The 19083-nt window shown below is 39.0% G+C and overlaps 1 protein-coding gene across 6 annotated transcripts in view; it reads right to left on the reverse strand.

Moving 5' to 3' along the window:
* Positions 1–403: 403 nt before the first annotated feature.
* Trim9 (E3 ubiquitin-protein ligase Trim9) overlaps positions 404–19083 on the reverse strand; it is a 428329-nt gene continuing 409649 nt past the window's right edge. For 3 of the 6 annotated variants that reach the window (XM_073970638.1, XM_073970637.1, XM_073970636.1), the window contains one exon: positions 404–1051. In XM_073970638.1, the coding sequence (XP_073826739.1) occupies positions 762–1051 (290 nt within the window). In that variant the 3' untranslated portion in view covers positions 404–761. The remainder of the gene's footprint in view (positions 1052–19083) is intronic. The other 3 variants (XR_012410546.1, XR_012410545.1, XR_012410544.1) reach the window with 2 other exon arrangements.

Consider the following 19083-nt stretch of genomic DNA (forward strand, 5'->3'; position numbering starts at 1 on the left):
GGCTTAAGTGAAAATTATTTAATTGATTTATTTTTACACACTATTTGTTTTTAAATTATTTAAATAGTTTTTTCAAGCGTTCTTTTGTTTAACTATTAAGCAATTATAATTAGTGACTATTTCCAAGGGGGGTTGGCAATTACAATAAGGAATGAAGGCATTAAAATTATATTAATTAATTTTTAAATTTAATTTTAAATTTTTAAAATTTATAAAAAAATAAAATTATTTAAATATTTTTTTTTCCAATAAATTATTATTTTCAATTTTGTTGCCTACATTTCTCTTCATTTCTGCCAAGCCCCGTTGCTTTCATTATTTTTTCTTCAACTTTATCTTAAATGAATGTGACGTTTAGAACGTCCAACTCGCTCTGTATTGTTTTCTCTATGCCTTTTATAACTTTTATTTAAGTATTTTTTTTTTCTACAAACTAAATTTATACTAAACTTTGATTTTCGGTTCTAGTTCTGCCATACTCACATCATTGAATGAATTTCTGTTCTTCTTTCTTTCCAATCTCTAAGACATCATCTTCTCAATCGCCTACTCCATTCAATTTTTAATTTCGTTATTTTAAATTTTAGATATGTAACTACTACAACTATTTAATAATAATAAACATTTATATATAAGTATTCATAAAAAAACACACTCAATATACAAACCTTATAATTAAACAAATATTTACACTGCTTATTTTCTTCTTCTTTTTCTCTTCCATCTTCATCTTATTTCTTCATCTCTTCTCCTTTATTAATTCAAAAATAATCCATTTGTGGTGCATCCAAGGCCGTGTGCAGTGTCAAAGTAACACCACGATTAATGCTCACAGCTGGATAAAACACACCATATAAATCACGGAATGCAATCGAACCCTGAGGCATACCATTAACCAAAAAGCTCAATGTATGCCGTTCCAAATTGAGCAGAACACCAATGGTACTGCCCGTACTAATGCCGCCCTCAACACGCCGCTCATGCACCGAATTATGCTGGAACCATGAACGTTGACGATCAATGTACATGGCGAAGGATTTTTCATCTTTACCTGGAAGAAGAGGAAGGAGGAGAGAAGAAATTGAATTAGTAAAGTAAAAAAATTGCTTTTTTGCAATTTCTTTCACAAGAAGTGGACACAAACAATGGTTTGCAAAAATTTTTGGTATTTTAAAAGAACTCTTTCTCATGTTCCCCCAGGAAAATACCAAGTTATCAGAAAGACTTTACAATGAATGGTTTCTTGTTGATAATAGTTTTCGGAAACAAAGGATTGTATTCAATACTGTTACAAGCGTAACTGGTAGATTTAAATTAATTAAGATTAATTTCTGTTAATTTAAGAATTTTAATTGTAACGTAAATTTTCATTGAGCATTCAATTCCTTTAAATCAAATTTACAACAACAATTACTGTATCGAATTCATATCACTACTTTTCAATGTTTGTTTTACTGTTGTTCTCGTTTTTGTTGTTGTAACAGTGTTTGTTACTATGTTTGTATGTTCGTTCTTCTGTTCAATCTGGCTCTGGGTCTATCTCCAGTTCCAGGAAAATGGTTGCTTCGATGGGATGTAACCACAGATCCACTGGAGTTAGATGAGTAGGTTTGGCTGGGCAGTTGAAAAGGTGTTTTGTGTCGTGCTGGCCCATACCACATACTGGGCAGATGTCTTGCACGGTATGGTCGATTTCCGCCCAATAAGAATTTAGGCGACTGCAATATCCCGAGCGTAGTTGAGCTAAAACTACTCGTACTCTAGTTTGTCGTGGCAGCTGAGGAGCGTCAGCTGCAATAGATGGAGGGTGTGTTTCGAGGACTTTATTCACACTATAACTGCTTAAGGCCTTGGCAACTGCATCCGTGTGAATACTATTTAAACCTGCTTGATATGCTTGTTGATCTAGGGGTTCTCTCCTGTATCGTTGGACCTCTCCCTCTAGAGCATGGATATCCTTCCTGATCTGCCTGAATGTGTCGGGCCTACCGACAAGATGGTATTTTGGATGGCTCACACGGTAACAACCAAGCAGGCACTGCAACGAAAGCATCTCATTGTGTTGCTTTACTGGAAGAACCTTTGCCTTCTCATGTAGATGGTCCACTGAAGATTTGAGGAGGCATCCTGTTGCTGTTATCAGGGCGGCATTCTGGCAAGTTTTAATCTTTTTCCAATTCGTATTACATAATCTCGGGGACCAAACTGGCGTCGCATAGCTTCCCACAGACCGACCTATCGCATTATATGTGGTCAACAATGTTTCTTTATCTGCACCCCAAGTGATGCCGGCTAGGGACTTGAATACCTTGTTCCTACTTTTCAGTTTGTCGCAGATAGCTGTGGCGTGCGCGCACGACGTGAAAGTAGTGTCGAATGTGACCCCTAAAATTTTGGGGCAGTTTGTCGTCGGAATTCTGCTACCGTCGACCACGACATTCAATTCTCTTCCAAACTGCGCAGTCCATTTGGTGAACAGAGTGACTGTTGATTTTGTGGCGGAAATCTGCGTATTCCTCGAATGGAAAAAGGTGGTAAGATCGGTTAAATAGTTGTTCAGTCTCTCACAGATGTCATCGGGATAGGTACCCCACGCCAGGATCGTGCAATCATTCGCATACGTTACGATCTTGATGCCGTCTGGTGGGGGCGTAATACAGGAGAGTTAGAGGTTAAACAGTTCCGGAGATATCACCCCACCTTGGGGAACTTCCTGTTTCACTCTACGGGGTTTGGACTTCTTGTTCCTGAATTCCATGTACGACTGGTGTCCACACATATAATTGACTATCCAACGTTTCAAGCTTGACAGGAGGGTTGTCTGCTCAATGTCCTCAAACAGCGTGGAGTGCCTGACTGTATCAAAGACTTTTGATAAGTCAAGCGCCACCATCACTGTTCTATCGCACGGCCGTCTCTGGTTGAGTCCTCGACAAATATGTGTGGTAATGGCGTGCCGCGCAGTTGTCGTGCTGTGCTGCTTACGGAATCCATTCTGATGATCGGCAACTTGATAGCTATTTCTGATACTGGGGAGGACTATGGCCTCAAAGGTCTTTGCTACGGGCGACAAAAGCGAAATCGGCCTGTACGATTCACTTTTGCTGGCATCCTTGCCGGGCTTCCGTAATGGAACAATCCTGCCCATTTTCCAGACTTCGGGAACAATGAGGGTGGATAGCGACAAGTTGAGAACTTTAGTGAGATACTTCACTCCCGGCTCATCCAGCTGCTTCAGCATTACCATGGAGATTCCATCAGGGCCCAACGCTTTGGATGATTTAGCGTTCCTGATGGCATTGGCAACATCATCCATTGTAAACTGTGGTGGTTCCTCCTCGGCAGGAAGAGATCTGATGCGACGTAATACTCTTTTCTTCTGTCGATTGAAATGACTTGCGCACCTCTTAGGGTCAGTCAACGTAACATCGCCAAACGTGACTGAGGTCCTATCTTCCTTTCTTCCAGGATTTGAGAGTGACTTAACCGTTGCCCACAATTCACCTCCAATGTTGCAACTCTTCAGATGATTTAACCACTTGTTCCGCTTATGCTCGCCGACCAGACTGTTAACTTCTAGTGTCAGCTCCCGGACTCTGGGGTCATTGGGGTTGGTTCGGCGAAGCTCATCACGCTCATTTGCTAATGCCGTCGCCTCTGCTGGAGATTTTGGTCTTACTTCGGGTATTCGACCTGCGGGGATATGGCGAGCGGCTGCAGCAGTGATGATGTCTCGGAACGTCCTTTCCGCTACCCGAACATCAGAAGGATTGGGCAGTTCTCTGAAGCGGCGATTGGTTAACTCTCTGAAACCCGGCCAATTAGCTTTCTTATGATTGCCGAAAGTGCGGCGTTCAGAGGTAATGAAATCGAGTGGTCTGCTAATGGAGACAATTATGGGGAGATGATCTGATCCAAGGGAAATGACTGGTTGCCAGGTAACGTCACTTGTCAGACCAGGTGACACGATGGTTATGTCTGGCGAACTGTGACACTCTCCTCTAATTTTGGTAGGGGCGTGCTCATTGACCAAGCAAAATGTAGAGCTGTCAATCTGCTCAGCCAGCGCTGTACCTCTCTGGTCGTTTTCATGGGCCGAATGCCACATCTCATGATGCGCATTAAAGTCCCCCAGGACCAGACGATTATGACCTTCAAAAGCGTGCTAATGCTAGGCACGTAATCAGAGATACAGCTATTTCTCTGCGGGATGTATACGTTCAGCAACTCTATCTCGGCAGTTCCACACCTGACTGCTATCCACATACATTCCATGTACGGGTCAGTAGAGACAGGCTCAAGCGAGATAGGTCTGTATTGGACAGACTGGTGCAATAGAAAAGCTAATCCCCCACCTCCACTTCTGGTGCGATCCTTCCTTAGCACGTTGTTACCATCGCAACGTTGTAAGCTACAGTTGTTGTTGAGCTTGGTTTCTTGCACCGCAGCGACCTTGATATTCCTCCGACTCATGAAATCTACTATTTCATTGATCTTACCTCGGAGTCCATTGCAATTAAATTGCAAACATGATGCATTTTCCGGGATTGGGACAACAACGGCTGGTGTTAAAGGCTGCATGTGCGGTTGTTGTCGAGGGGACTGCGGGGGAGTCTCAAAATCAGACGACGAGGGAGTTTCGTAATCCGATGACGACTCACTGGGGACTGTATGCTCACTGCATGCAGCAACATTGTCCCTGTCGTAGTCCCTCACGTGGACAAGTCCAGAGCAACCCCTTAAATACACCCACTCCTGACATATATTGCATCTCACCGAAGGCTGGATGTGGGTGAAGATGCGGATGTGACAAACCGAGCACACATATATTGGTCCTGGATTTCCCTCCGTCCCGGCACGGACCAAACGGATTCGGAGCAGGCATTCCGGGATATGCTGCTCCCAACACAGAAAAACGAAACAAATACAAACATATGTACACTGAGGTGGCAGCCGCTGGCCGGAACAATGATGTTGTGTAGTTCCGGGTCAATCCGGTACAAAGAACCCGCTGCCGCTGGAATTGGTTGTTCTTGTTGTACGCTTTCAGTTCTCTCTCTGTCCCTTCATTTGTTTTCAGCATTCAATTATAGCTTACGTTGTGACGTCATTCATTGTTTTTACCCATTCTTCTCTCGCGAATTTATTACCTCTGTCCTATTAGGTGTTTACATTAGTTTGTGTGCTTGTATACAAGTATGTTATAGAGCACGTGAACGCCTCCATTTAACTTTCGGTCAGAATTTTGATTGATATCTGATTCGATTTGTTTGCTGGGTGGGTAGTTGCTGCAATTGCATTGGTAAGGTCATGTCACGTAGAAAGACTTACAAAATTAAGTAGGTACCCTTCAGTTGATACGTTTAATACTCTGAGAGAATAACCCAAGCTCTAAATTTATAACTGTGGAATTCAACCAAATAATTATGATAGACCACTGTGAATATTACTTCTGTAATTCTCATTTCAAAATAAATTGGTTTACTATTTTATTTAATTTCTCAAAACTCCCACATAATCAGACCACCTCTGCACAAAATACATATTGACGAAAGTAACAAATAAATTAAAAAGGATTTTCCAAAACTTCTTCCTGCCAATAAAAGTATTGAGAAAAACTAAACTTTGTAAAATTTTAGTAGACAATAAACGATGACGCCTTTATACTCAAGAGATATTGAAAAAAAAAAACAATCAGGCACCACCAACACAAAATCTAAGAACAAAAGAGCAGCAAATAAAAGGCGTGACAATAATTGCAAAACACTTTCCAGAAGAAGCAGCGAAAAAACAAAAGAAACCAAAAATAGCAACAATGACAATGGCAATATTCAATAGCAGCAGCATCCCACCAACAAATGCATCAGCAGTGAAACAAAAGGCGAAGCTTGCCATACTCCAAAATAAAGTGAAATAAGTGGAATTCTTAAGTTTGGCAACTAATCAGGGTATTGTTTTCAAAACAAAAATTTCAAAAAAACAACAACACCCACAAGCAATAAAGTAAAAGATAGAACGGGAGGTAAGTAAGCAGGAAACTTGGCAATTTCGATACAATTTTCAAATGAAGGCAATGAATGAATTTCAAGGAAAACAAAAAAAAAATTGGCAGCAATAGAGGATTTTCAAGCTGCTGATGCTGCTTCTTCTACTTTGCCAATATTCTTGCAGAAAAACTGAAGAAAAGCTATTGTTGTCATCAACTTGCTTGTGTTATTGTTTTCACTTTTCCAATTGAACTTTTAAACAAAAAAAAAAAAACGCGACTGCGAAAACAATTTCGCGTATCACAGTACAGCCATTCCACGGCAACACACTTTACTACTTAACTAAGGGAAACGGAAATGGTATTAGGGCGACATTGTAAACTGTGAATGTAAGAAGAGGAGGCAAGGACAACAGAAATGCTGAGTGGAGGCGTAATAAAAACTTGATTAAAGCTTAAGTGTTTATTTGGTGTCTTCGGGTGTGTGTGTACAGCAGGCTGATATCGCTGGAAATGAAGAAACAAAAGACCATTGTCACAGCCAATGAGCAAAGAAAATAAAATCGAATACTTAACGGCGAATACTACGAATACGCGTATGACGACAATGAAAGGCAGGCTGGTAAACAGGATATGAAAAACGCTGTACTTTAAAAGAATTTCAATTCGAGCTAAGTTTCGCTGATAGCTCAAGAAGGAGGTGATTGAGTATTGATAATGAAAAGATTTTTCACACCAAACCTGGCAGTACTTTAAAATTACTTTAGTAAGGATTTGCTACAGGTTTCTACAATTTATATCTTAGAACAAACTAGGCTACGGCACCGTAATCATAATAGCTTGAGAAAAATATTCATCGATCGCAGCTTGGTATTGAGATCATGCGAAAATGTTTCTTTACACGCCAATGGCAATCATCCACGACTGATATCAGAGGAATTCCACGACTTCGTCCTTTGACATTGAAAGGCCCGGTGAAGGTCTTAACATTTTGAAGTGGCTCGTTGTCATAAAACAGACATACTTTGCATCACCTTTGAACGTCATTTTGGGGTTTCGAAAGGTTGAGTGTCCCATAATTTATTACACAGAAGGGCCTATACAGAAAATGTGTTCCATAAGGCAAATTATAATATATTTTGCTTTAATATGATATAGAGAGACATTGTTATGATCCTCAGAGCTTATAGGCAAACTAGAAATATCGAAATAATGGTTTTGATCTAAATCCGTTTTAAACAATTTGGTGGAGTTGGGCAATGGACACCGGTAATTTCTTTGACAAAACTGCGTATACTTAATTTGACAAGTTGGTTTTTATGATGTTACTCATTCGTCCTTGAACGAGGACAGTGATCCGGATCGTTTAATTGAACGAGATTGCCCAACTCTACAATTTGGAGTCGATATAGCCCAGACCGCCCGTCTGTCTGCCTTTCTGGTGTGCACGATAACTCTAGAACTATTTCTTCCACACGCAGATCAGGCTCGAATAGAAAATACATCAGTTCAATGCTTCTGGTACTCCCAAACAAAATTTAAAAAAAATTAGCAAAAATGGTGCATAAGTACATGTCTCGAATATTTAAAAAATTATCCTCATGTTGTCCTCGCGACCCCCAATACGACAGTAAAATATATTTCGAGATCAAGTCCAGACTTCCAGCCATAATGACGCAACAGCTGCAAAAAAACTCTGCCGTCGCCAACTAACACGATTGATACGAATACAAACACATAATTATCCGAGGCTCCTCTGGTGTTAGCCGCCGCCACGACTACTGTCTACAGATTGTTTATCGTGGTAGGAATACGAAACACCTCGGACACCTCTCAAAACAACAACAAACGTAGCATGTAACACCAAATTTTGCTGTTCATTGGCCCGAAAATTCATCGTTTCTACCAATGCACGCAAACAAACGAAACGAAACACACAAAGTCACAAACTTTTCATTTTCGTTTCGTTCTCAAAACAAAAACACAAACTTTTGAACTGAAGAAGAACAAAACTGTACGATTGCTGAGTTGTACTTCGGCTATGCTGTTTCGATTTGTTTTATTAACGAACGAAACAAAATGAATCGTTTGCAAATGTTTGCTGTGTGAAATGATCAATGACTAAGCAATGATCAAAGACTAACACGCACACACATTTGATTGCTTAACAACCAGCATACATACTTTATGAAACATTACCAATGGTTTCGTTTCGTATTTTCCATACGAACAATACAAAACGAAACATAACCCACGTTGATCGAACTCGAGCAATGACAAGTTTGTGGTTTGGTTTTGTTTTTAGAACGAAACGATTCAAAGAAGCAGAAAAGTTTGTGACTTTGTGTGAATGGTACGGGAATCATTTTGTTTGTTTGCGTTCATTGTTAACAACCCTATAAGCTAGCATCAACATACTTGGAATATACAGCGGTGGAAGTTTTAATCAACTACCAAATGTTTGCAACAGTTTGCAGTGTGTATTGTACGGCTTCGTTTTCTATGAGTTGTTGTGAAGTTAAGAACTTTCCATTTTTTGTTTTTTTCGCACTCACGAACGTAAAAAAATCGAAACTAAACAGCGAGTTCGGTCAACTTGGGTTACGTTTCGTTTTGTTATTATGGAAAATACGAAATTTAAATAAAATTAAATTAATAAATAAAGTTTTTTCCGCCCGCTGGTTTCAACAATTCAATTACAACGGTATCTGTAACAAAGTTAGAGAAAATAGAAGACGGAAGAACGTAGCCGCTATTCACAAAGCAAATATCACCGTCTCCAATAGCTTGCAAAGGCGTACACGAAGCGGATATGGAGGACTTGCCTTACTTACACACTGGTTTGTCCAGTGCAGACCGATTTCGATTAAGCTTGGCTCTATTGACCCCTGGAAGGAATGTATGGGGCAGCAGTAAGTGTTGGACCCTCGAGGTAAACTTGCTTAATTTGTACATAGCGCGAAGAGTAGCCCGACATTAATTCGCTTTTGGAGGACAATAGAGTTGCGTACTTCCGGAACGAACTAGTTTCAAGGAACTATTCCCAACAAGGAACTATTGTACTATATCCGGCTCTTGCATTTATATAGTTCCTTTAGTTCATATAGTTCCAGTCGCGCATATAATTCCTTTCATTTTTATAGATCATTTTCTTCATGTAATTCCACATCATACAGATGCGGTCACATTGCAAAATAAAAGTAAATCACATCCTCGTTACATAGCTGCAATTTATTTTTTATACCCTCCACCACAGGATGGGGGTATATTAAGTTTGTCACTACGTTTGTAACTACTCAAAATAATCATTGTAGACCCCACAAAGTATATATATTCTTGATCAGCGTGCAATTCTACATCGATATAGCCATGTCCGTCCGTCTGTGGAAATCACTCTAGCGTCCGAACGGATTGACGTAGGTGGATGAAATTTTTGGGAAAATCTATTATTTGTACGTAGGACTTTTGGTATTGAAAGCGGGCTATGTAGGTCCACGCTTTCGTATAGCCCACATACAAAATGACGCGTGACGCGTCGTCGTTTTAAGGAATTTTTAAGATATTTGTCCCATTTTACCACCGAATTGGTTGTAAATTGGTAATTTGTGTCTCCAGAGGCCAGAAAACATTCCTACCAAAGTTGGTTTATATATTTCCACGTTTTGGTATAGCCCCATATAACGCCCCATATAAAGTACGCGTCATTTTAATATATTTAGAATGTCTTAGTCCCATTTGACAACAGAATCCGTTGCAACTTTGTATTTCCAGAGGCTAAGAAACATGTCTACCATAAAATGTTTATATAGGTCCACGTTTTGATATAGCCCCCATAGGACGAAATCTGCCGATTTTCGGTATTTTGAAGGTTTTGGCCTCATTATCACACCGAGATGGCTGAAATTTGGTATTGAGTCTTCGTTGGGAGTATAAAACTTCCCCCCAGAAATTTGTAGGTATAGGTCCACGCCATCATATAGCCCCCATAGAACGGTACCTTCCGATTTTCGGTATTTTGAAGGTGGTGGCCACATTAATCCACCGAAATGGCTGAAATTTGTGGTGGAGGGTATAAAAAGTTCGGCCCGACCGAACTTAACGCTTTTCACACTTGTTTGTATGTCAATTCATCCACCATAAGATGAAAACGAAAAGAAAGAGAAAGATTCGTGAAGCTACTTCACTCTCGGAACTATTTGTAACGAAGGAAATAAAAAGAACGACGGAAGAGAAAGATTCATTGAACTATATCGCTTTCGGAACTATGGAACTAGATTAAGGTACTAGCTCCTTTTGGGAAAAGGAACTGAAAAGATAGATCAGCTCCGGGAACTAGATTGCCCAACTCTAGAGGACAGTAACCGTCTGGAGCTAGGAGACTTCAATGTTAATCATCATCTTTGGATTTCCATCCTTGGTAATGACAAGATGGGTACAGCGAGCAAATTGACAACTTCACATTTTGCACGGTGAACGAAGACACTCCTACGAGGATAAGAAGAGATTACCACAGCTTTCCAGATATCATCATTGTGGAATCCGGTCTGATAAATCACGTCTTCTGGCAACCCGTAATTTCCCTTGCCTCAGAAAATCTTGCGATAATCGTGTCCGTTAACAGACCACCCGTCTTCATTAGCTCAGATCGCCGTACTTTTCTGAACCATGGATAAGCTGATTGGCACAGGTTAGGTGAATTTACCAATCATCGTTCTAGAGAGATGCCCATTTCCTCAGATCCTCGCCACATACCTGCTGGTAGAATACCCAAAAACAGACCAAATTTCACAGCAGAGGCGACAGGACTAGCAAATGAGCTTCGTCGTACTAGCCGTGCGTAGTGGAATTCTGTAACTCAGTTTTCGAGTTACCGACAAAAATCTGTCAAATTAAAACCAAAAATTATTAATGAAAGTATCAATAAAATTTGACAATATTGTTGCTATCGGTAGGACTTAACGACGACTTCATTTTGGTTGTTAACTTACTGAAAAGTTTCGTTAGTTACCGAAATTATAAGAATTTTAATGTTACCGATTTTTGTCGGTATCTCGAAAAATGAGTTATAGAATTCCACTACTGAAGACCGAAGAGTTGGGGAACTTATTTACAAAGTCAACAGGCTAGAAGGCGAGCATAAGTTGAAAAAGTGGCTAGACCACCTGAAGCAATGTATTATTTATGCAGGATGTGAGCAACGTTAAATTGACTTCGAATGTGGGAAACAAGGATAATAAAAGACTGTACCTTTTAACAGTGTTATAGTAACAGATCCGATGAGGCGCGCGCGTTATTTTAACAGGCAGTTTATGGAGTACACCGAGAGAAATAGGACGAAGAGGAATGTGCTACGCAGTATTAGGATCCTCCTAACGATGAGCGATGCTGCAGATGTTATTCGAAACACGATGTAAACCAAAGCATAAGCAACTGTATGAGCCCGGAGATGAGTACTTGACAAGTGTTAGCCATCCATATTGTACCAGAAGCCTGGAAAATTAGCAGGGTGGTCCCAGCCAAAGATGTTAACGAAGGCGTATCGTACAGGTCCATTTCCCTCCTGCCGCCGTGGGACACTACTCCTCCCCATGATGGGAAGCAGTTTCCCAACATGGATACTAGAAAATTTACAACACCATGCCAGCTTTATACGCTATATCCACAGTCGATGACTGAACCGAAACAAACCATGAGACCGAACAGTTATGGTTGCCCTTGACCTATCAAAAGGCTTTGATACCACGAACCATGTCAAGCATATAGAGAATATTTCACTTCGCACTACTGACTAATAATCAATGCCCAGGCATAACGGCTGGAGGTAGAATCTTGAAATTGTGGGTGACGGTTAGTCTTGGGGAGAAGGTGGTCGATAAGGCGGAGATTTTAGAAATTCCTACTAGAGGGGCGCGAAAAGCACTAAAAATTGTACCATTTAGGTGGTACCGCTCAGACGAAACGGCCAAAACTAGAAACTTGAAATTTTGGGAGAGGTTCTCTCTTGGTCCGAAGGTATCAGATAAGGCTGGATTTTTAGAAATTCGTACTAAAACGGTACGAAAAGTACTAAAAGGTGGCAAATATGGTACCATTTGTATATGGCGAAGCGGTAGAGCTAAAAATCTGAAATTTGAAATGAGAGTCACTGAATGAATGTAGGATAGATGTACGAAAGGGTTTTAGAAATTCGAGCCGTAAGTGTTGAAAAAGTACTATCATGTACTAAATTTGGTACCATTTGGTATTATTTGAACGGATCGAGCTAATAGCCTGAAATTTGGAATGAGCATCAAGGTTGAGAAATAGCGTTGATATAAAGAGGTGGTTTGGTACAATTTTGATTTGAGTGAATGGGTAGAGCTGGAATTCTAAAATTTGGAATTATGGTTACTGTCAGAGTGTAGGGTACTACACCCAGAGTGTATGAAGGTAATTTTGGAAATTCGTACTTATGGGTACGAACTGTACTTAAATGAAATTGAAAATCAATTAAAATAAGTATCAGTGTTCGCCATTTTCATTGTAAATATTGTTAATTTTTGTTATCCCCTTTCCGCGTTCGAAGTTGCGGGCACGTTGCTACACCTTTTTCAGATGTAATTCGAAACATTTTAGTTGTAATTCGTAACATTTCATTTGTAATTCGAGAATTCTATTTGTAATTCGTAACTTTCCATTTATAATTCGAATTATTCCATTTGTAATTCGAATTATTCTATTTGTAATTCGAATTATTCTATTTGTAATTCGAATTATTATATTTGTAATTCGAATTATTCCATTTGAAATTCGAATTATTCCATTTGTAAATCGAATTATTCCATTTGTAATTCGAATTATTTCATTTGTAATTCGAATTATTCCATTTGTAATTCGAATTATTTTATTTGAAATTACAAAGGAAATCATTCGAATTACAAATGGAATAATTCGAATTACAAATGGAAAAATTCGAATTTCAAACAGAATAATTCGAATTACAAATGGAATAATTCGAATTACAAATGGAATAATTCGAATTACATATGGAATAATTCAAATTTTAAATGGAATAATTCGAATTACAAATGGAATATTTCGAATTACAAATGGAATAATTCGAATTACAAATGGAATAATTCGAATTACAAATGGAATTCTCTAATTACAAATGAAATGTTACGAATTACAAATAGAATTCTCGAATTACAATTAAAATAATTCGAATTACATCTGAAAAAGGTGTAGTCATCCACATATATGGGGGCGCCAGTCGTTTGTGGAATTCAGAAATAAGAAGTCTAAGAGTCGTAAAGTGAAACGGGAAATCTTCCAAAGCAGTGTAATATGTCCGGAACTATTTAACCTCTACCTTTCCACACCCTCCAGACGGCAAAGAGATCGTAATTTATGCGGTTGATTACACGATCATGGCGTTGATGATATGTGTGATAGGTTAAACCTTTAAATATCTGAATTAGTGCAGTTGTCCCATCTAAGGAATATAAAAATATACGCCACGAAATCTATGCCCACACTATTTACCACCTGGACGGCTGAAATGAGGCTCCCTCTAAACGTATTGATCGATGGTATCCTAATACCGACTACCAACTAAACCAAAATATGGGTTGTAACGTTCGGCAGCATGTTTAAGTCGTTCGCGCAAGCCACAACTCTTTGCGGCAAGATCAAAAGTAGGAACAAGGTTCTCATGTCGCTGGCCGGCAGCACTTGGTTACTGACAAAGAATCTTTGATGACCTATCAGGCAATATACCGTTCTGTGGTAAGCTATGCCACGCCAGTGTTAGTGCTATTCAAACCTGCCAGAATGTCGCAATGAGGACTGTAACAGAGTGCCTCTTAATGACACAAGTGGACGACCTTCATGAGGAGATGAAGATTTTGTCGATGCAGTACCTGCATGGGTGTTATCGTCGTAAGCATCACTGTCACGATCTAGAGGACAGTTTCCCCCAGGCACATCAGGAGAAATCTTCTTGATCTGGACAGAGTTCAAAGGTACCTTTATATGGGAGCTATACCTAAACGTGGATCTATATTATTATTTTTTCAAGGAGGTATTATGTTCACTTGAAAATGTTGGCTAAAATTATCAAAATAAAAAAATCCGGTGGTACCTTTATATGGGGCATAGCTCGATTAGAAAGCGATAGAGTTCTGTAAATGGAGTTTCACAGGTCCTTAAATTGGCTTTGAAAAGTCCTTTTTAACCCATATTTAGAGTACATTAATTTCAAAATTGCTTCAAATCCACGTATAGAGCCTCCATATTCAAAGTCCTAAATACAGCTAAAAAATTCCTTTAAAATCTACCCTTAGAACCTCAAAAGTGACCTCTTTTTAATATTTTAGAACGCCCGTTTAAGCCATTTAAACCATATTTTTTCACAATTTTCTTTTCTAACTTTTTCAGGTTGTTTTTTGTTTTTGGTTTCTTTAACACCATGTCACTAATCCTTAATTCACGATATACGCGAGTTGTTGATTTCATTTTATTTGTTACCGCGGCTCTCATTGTGCTGTCTTGTTGCTACATTTGACACGTGTTAACGTTTGCCGCTCATCTCAGAGAAGTTTTCAAATTAAAATTTCATAAGACACCACTGCAGTAAAAATTCAAAACTTTTTTTTCGATGTTATTGTTGTGTTCATTCACCACCACCACCCTCATGTTACTGACACTGACGCAACAAATTCAGGAGAGGGGCAAAAAAACGTCATTGCAACGGAAGAACTTTTCTTAGTCTGCTTAATGTTTCAAAAACTTCCTCGTTGACGCGTTTCACATTGTTAGTGGGAAGTTTTTGGAGGGTATTTTGACTTATTATATATTTTTTATTTTTTTGGTGGGGTGGTCTATTAAGTGAAGGGTAGTGGGATCTGATCGTCACAAGATTTCGATAAGTGGTCTTGCAACTTAAGCTTTTAGGTGGCGATCGAGTAATTTTTAGAGTATTAAGAGGGGCTTTTCTCTGTAGGATGTTAGGGTGTATGCTACGAAACCAGGAAAGCACGATGATTCATTTTTTTAAAAGTTTTTTTATTATTGAAAAAAGATATTTTAATATTTTTTGGTTCGACAGAACTTTTTGTTTATCTTCCGCCTATCGGTCACAATTTCTGAGCAGCCAGTGTATCTTTATAATATGGCTTGGATTTGATACCTTTATGGTCATGTTCAACTTACCTTCCAATACCCCAACCTTATCTAACACACCCCCGCATCATCGAATTATCTTTCTTTAACGTCGTTCGCAACTATATTCAACTTTTAAGACATTGCGTACGTGATGACTTTTCGTGAAAAGCTTTTAGTTACAAAATAGCAGTATATGTAGTATATAGCGGTGAGTAGGTGTCATCCGTAGTGATACGTGCTACGCGAATTTTACAACTCAAAAATTAACTCTCAGTTTTAACTCCACGCCTCCTTTCACCCTCTTTACTTTACATTGGTGTAGTACAATCAAATAATTTTCGTCTTGTTCTTCTGACTTCATCTGGAAGTGAAAACTTTAACGTTTTCGCAAAACTTTTATTTATTGTTGGTATTTTTAGACTGGTGGCTGTTGTTTTTGGTTTACTTCACATTGTTTGCCTTATTTAATACAAAAATTACATTCTAAAGTTACAAGTATTTGAAAATTCCATATCTCCGGGTTGTTATTCCTGTTAGTTTTTTTCTTCTTGAGAAGCGATGAAGTAACTTGAAGTTTACTGCTATAAGATTAGTTTATTTATGTCAGTAACAGTGTAATATAACTCCAAAAGTTTCTAAACTTTATCTTAGTGATAGATGTGGAGTACACCTTTTCATGAGTAGGTGTAAACATATGTAAGTATGTGCAACAATGTGATGGTATTTTATGCTAAGAGGAGTAATAAATAAATGGATAATTTTTGCAGACTTGTTTCAAGTACAAACAGGGTGCAGAAGTGAAAGGGTCTATAGAAGCAGCCTTTCTTTCAAAAAGGGTTTATAGAAGCAGCCTTTCATTCAGAAAGGCTCTATAAATGCAACCTTTTCATTCAGAAAGGGACTATAAAAGCACCATTTCTTTTAGAAAGGGTCTATAGAAGCACCCTTTCTTTTAGAAAGGGTCTATAGAAACAGATTTTCTTTAAGAAAGGGTCTACAGAAGCACCCTTTCTTTTAGAAAGGGTCTATAGAAACAGATTTTCTTTAAGAAAGGGTCTACAGAAGCACCCTTTCTTTTAGAAAGGGTCTATAGAAACAGATTTTCTTTAAGAAAGGGTCTACAGAAGCACCCTTTCTTTTAGAAAGGGTCTATAGAAACAGATTTTCTTTAAGAAAGGGTCTACAGAAGCACCCTTTCTTTTAGAAAGGGTCTATAGAAACAGATTTTCTTTAAGAAAGGGTCTACAGAAGCACCCCTTCTTTTAGAAAGGGTCTATAGAAACAGATTTTCTTTAAGAAAGGGTCTACAGAAGCACCCTTTCTTTTAGAAAGGGTCTATAGAAGCACCCTTTCTTTTAGAAAGGGTCTATAGAAGCACCCTTTCTTTTAGAAAGGGTCTATAGAAGCACCATTCTTTTAGAAAGGGCCTATAGAAGCACCCTTTCTTTTAGAAAGGGTCTATAGAAGCACCCTTTCTTTTAGAAAGGGTCTATAGAAGCACCCTTTCTTTTAGAAAGGGTCTATAGAAGCACCCTTTCGTTTAGAAATGGTCTATAGAAGCACCCTTTCTTTTAGAAAGGGTCTATAGAAGCACCCTTCCTTTTAGAAAGGGCCTATAGAAGCACCACTTATTTTACAAAGGGTCTATAGGAGCACCCCTTATTTTACAAAGGGTCTATAGGAGCACCCTTTCTTTAAGAAAGGGTCTATAGAAGCACCCTTTCGTTTAGAAAGGGTCCATAGAAGAACCCTTTCTTTTAGAAAGGGTGTATAGAAGCACCCTTTCTTTTAGAAAGGGTGTATAGAAGCACCCTTTCTTTTAGAAAGGGTGTATAGAAGCACCCTTTCTTTTAGAAAGGGTGTATAGAAGCACCCTTTCTTTTAGAAAGGGTGTATAGAAGCACCCTTTCTTTTAGAAAGGGTGTATAGAAGCACCCTTTCTTTTAGAAAGGGTGTATAGAAGCACCCTTTCTTTTAGAAAGGGTCTATAGAAGCACCCTTTCTTTTAGAAAGGGTCTATAGAAGCACCCTTTCTTTTAGAAAGGGTCTATAGAAGCACCCTTTCTTTTAGAAAGGGTCTATAGAAGCACCCTTTCTTTTAGAAAGGGTCTATAGAAGCACCCTTTCTTTTAGAAAGGGTCTATAGAAGCACCCTTTCTTTTAGAAAGGGTCTATAGAAGCACCCTTTCTTTTAGAAAGGGTCTATAGAAGCACCCTTTCTTTTAGAAAGGGTCTATAGAAGCACCCTTTCTTTTAGAAAGGGTCTATAGAAGCACCCTTTCTTTTAGAAAGGGTCTATAGAAGCACCCTTTCTTTTAGAAAGGGTCTATAGAAGCACCCTTTCTTTTAGAAAGGGTCTATAGAAGCACCCTTTCTTTTAGAAAGGGTCTATAGAAGCACCCTTTCTTTTAGAAAGGGTCTATAGAAGCACCCTTTCTTTTAGAAAGGGTCTATAGAAGCACCCTTTCTTTTAGAAAGGGTCTATAGAAGCACCCTTTCTTTTAGAAAGGGTCTATAGAAGCACCCTTTCTTTTAGAAAGGGTCTATAGAAGCACCCTTTCTTTTAGAAAGGGTCTATAGAAGCACCCTTTCTTTTAGAAAGGGTCTATAGAAGCACCCTTTCTTTTAGAAAGGGTCTATAGAAGCACCCTTTCTTTTAGAAAGGGTCTATAGAAGCACCCTTTCTTTTAGAAAGGGTCTATAGAAGCACCCTTTCTTTTAGAAAGGGTCTATAGAAGCACCCTTTCTTTTAGAAAGGGTCTATAGAAGCACCCTTTCTTTTAGAAAGGGTCTATAGAAGCACCCTTTCTTTTAGAAAGGGTCTATAGAAGCACCCTTTCTTTTAGAAAGGGTCTATAGAAGCACCCTTTCTTTTAGAAAGGGTCTATAGAAGCACCCTTTCTTTTAGAAAGGGTCTATAGAAGCACCCTTTCTTTTAGAAAGGGTCTATAGAAGCACCCTTTCTTTTAGAAAGGGTCTATAGAAGCACCCTTTCTTTTAGAAAGGGTCTATAGAAGCACCCTTTCTATCAGAAAGGGTCTATAGAAGCACCCTTTCTATCAGAAAGGGTCTATAGAAGCACCCTTTCTATCAGAAAGGGTCTATAGAAGCACCCTTTCTATCAGAAAGGGTCTATAGAAGCACCCTTTCTATCAGAAAGGGTCTATAGAAGCACCCTTTCTATCAGAAAGGGTCTATAGAAGCACCCTTTCTATCAGAAAGGGTCTATAGAAGCACCCTTTCTATCAGAAAGGGTCTATAGAAGCACCCTTTCTATCAGAAAGGGTCTATAGAAGCACCCTTTCTATCAGAAAGGGTCTATAGAAGCACCCTTTCTATCAGAAAGGGTCTATAGAAGCACCCTTTCTATCAGAAAGGGTCTATAGAAGCACCCTTTCTATCAGAAAGGGTCTATAGAAGCACCCTTTCTATCAGAAAGGGTCTATAGAAGCACCCTTTCTATCAGAAAGGGTCTATAGAAGCACCCTTTCTATCAGAAAGGGTCTATAGAAGCACCCTTTCTATCAGAAAGGGTCTATAGAAGCACCCTTTCTATCAGAAAGGGTCTATAGAAGCACCCTTTCTATCAGAAAGGGTCTATAGAAGCACCCTTTCTATCAGAAAGGGTCTATAGAAGCACCCTTTCTATCAGAAAGGGTCTATAGAAGCACCCTTTCTATCAGAAAGGGTCTATAGAAGCACCCTTTCTATCAGAAAGAGTCTATGGAAGCACCCTTTCTATCAGAAAGGGTCTATAGAAGCACCCTTTCTATCAGAAAGGGTCCATAGAAGCACCCTTTCTATCAGAAAGGGTCTATAGAAGCACTCTTTCTATCAGAAAGGGTCTACAGAAGCACCCTTTCTATCAGAAAGGGTCTATAGAAGCACCCTTTCTATCAGAAAGGGTCTATAGAAGCACCCTTTCTATCAGAAAGAGTCTATAGAAGCACCCT

The sequence above is a fragment of the Musca autumnalis genome, unplaced genomic scaffold (assembly GCF_047663935.1).
Source record: "Musca autumnalis isolate F117 unplaced genomic scaffold, ASM4766393v1 scaffold_2, whole genome shotgun sequence".
NCBI lineage: Eukaryota > Metazoa > Arthropoda > Insecta > Diptera > Muscidae > Musca > Musca autumnalis.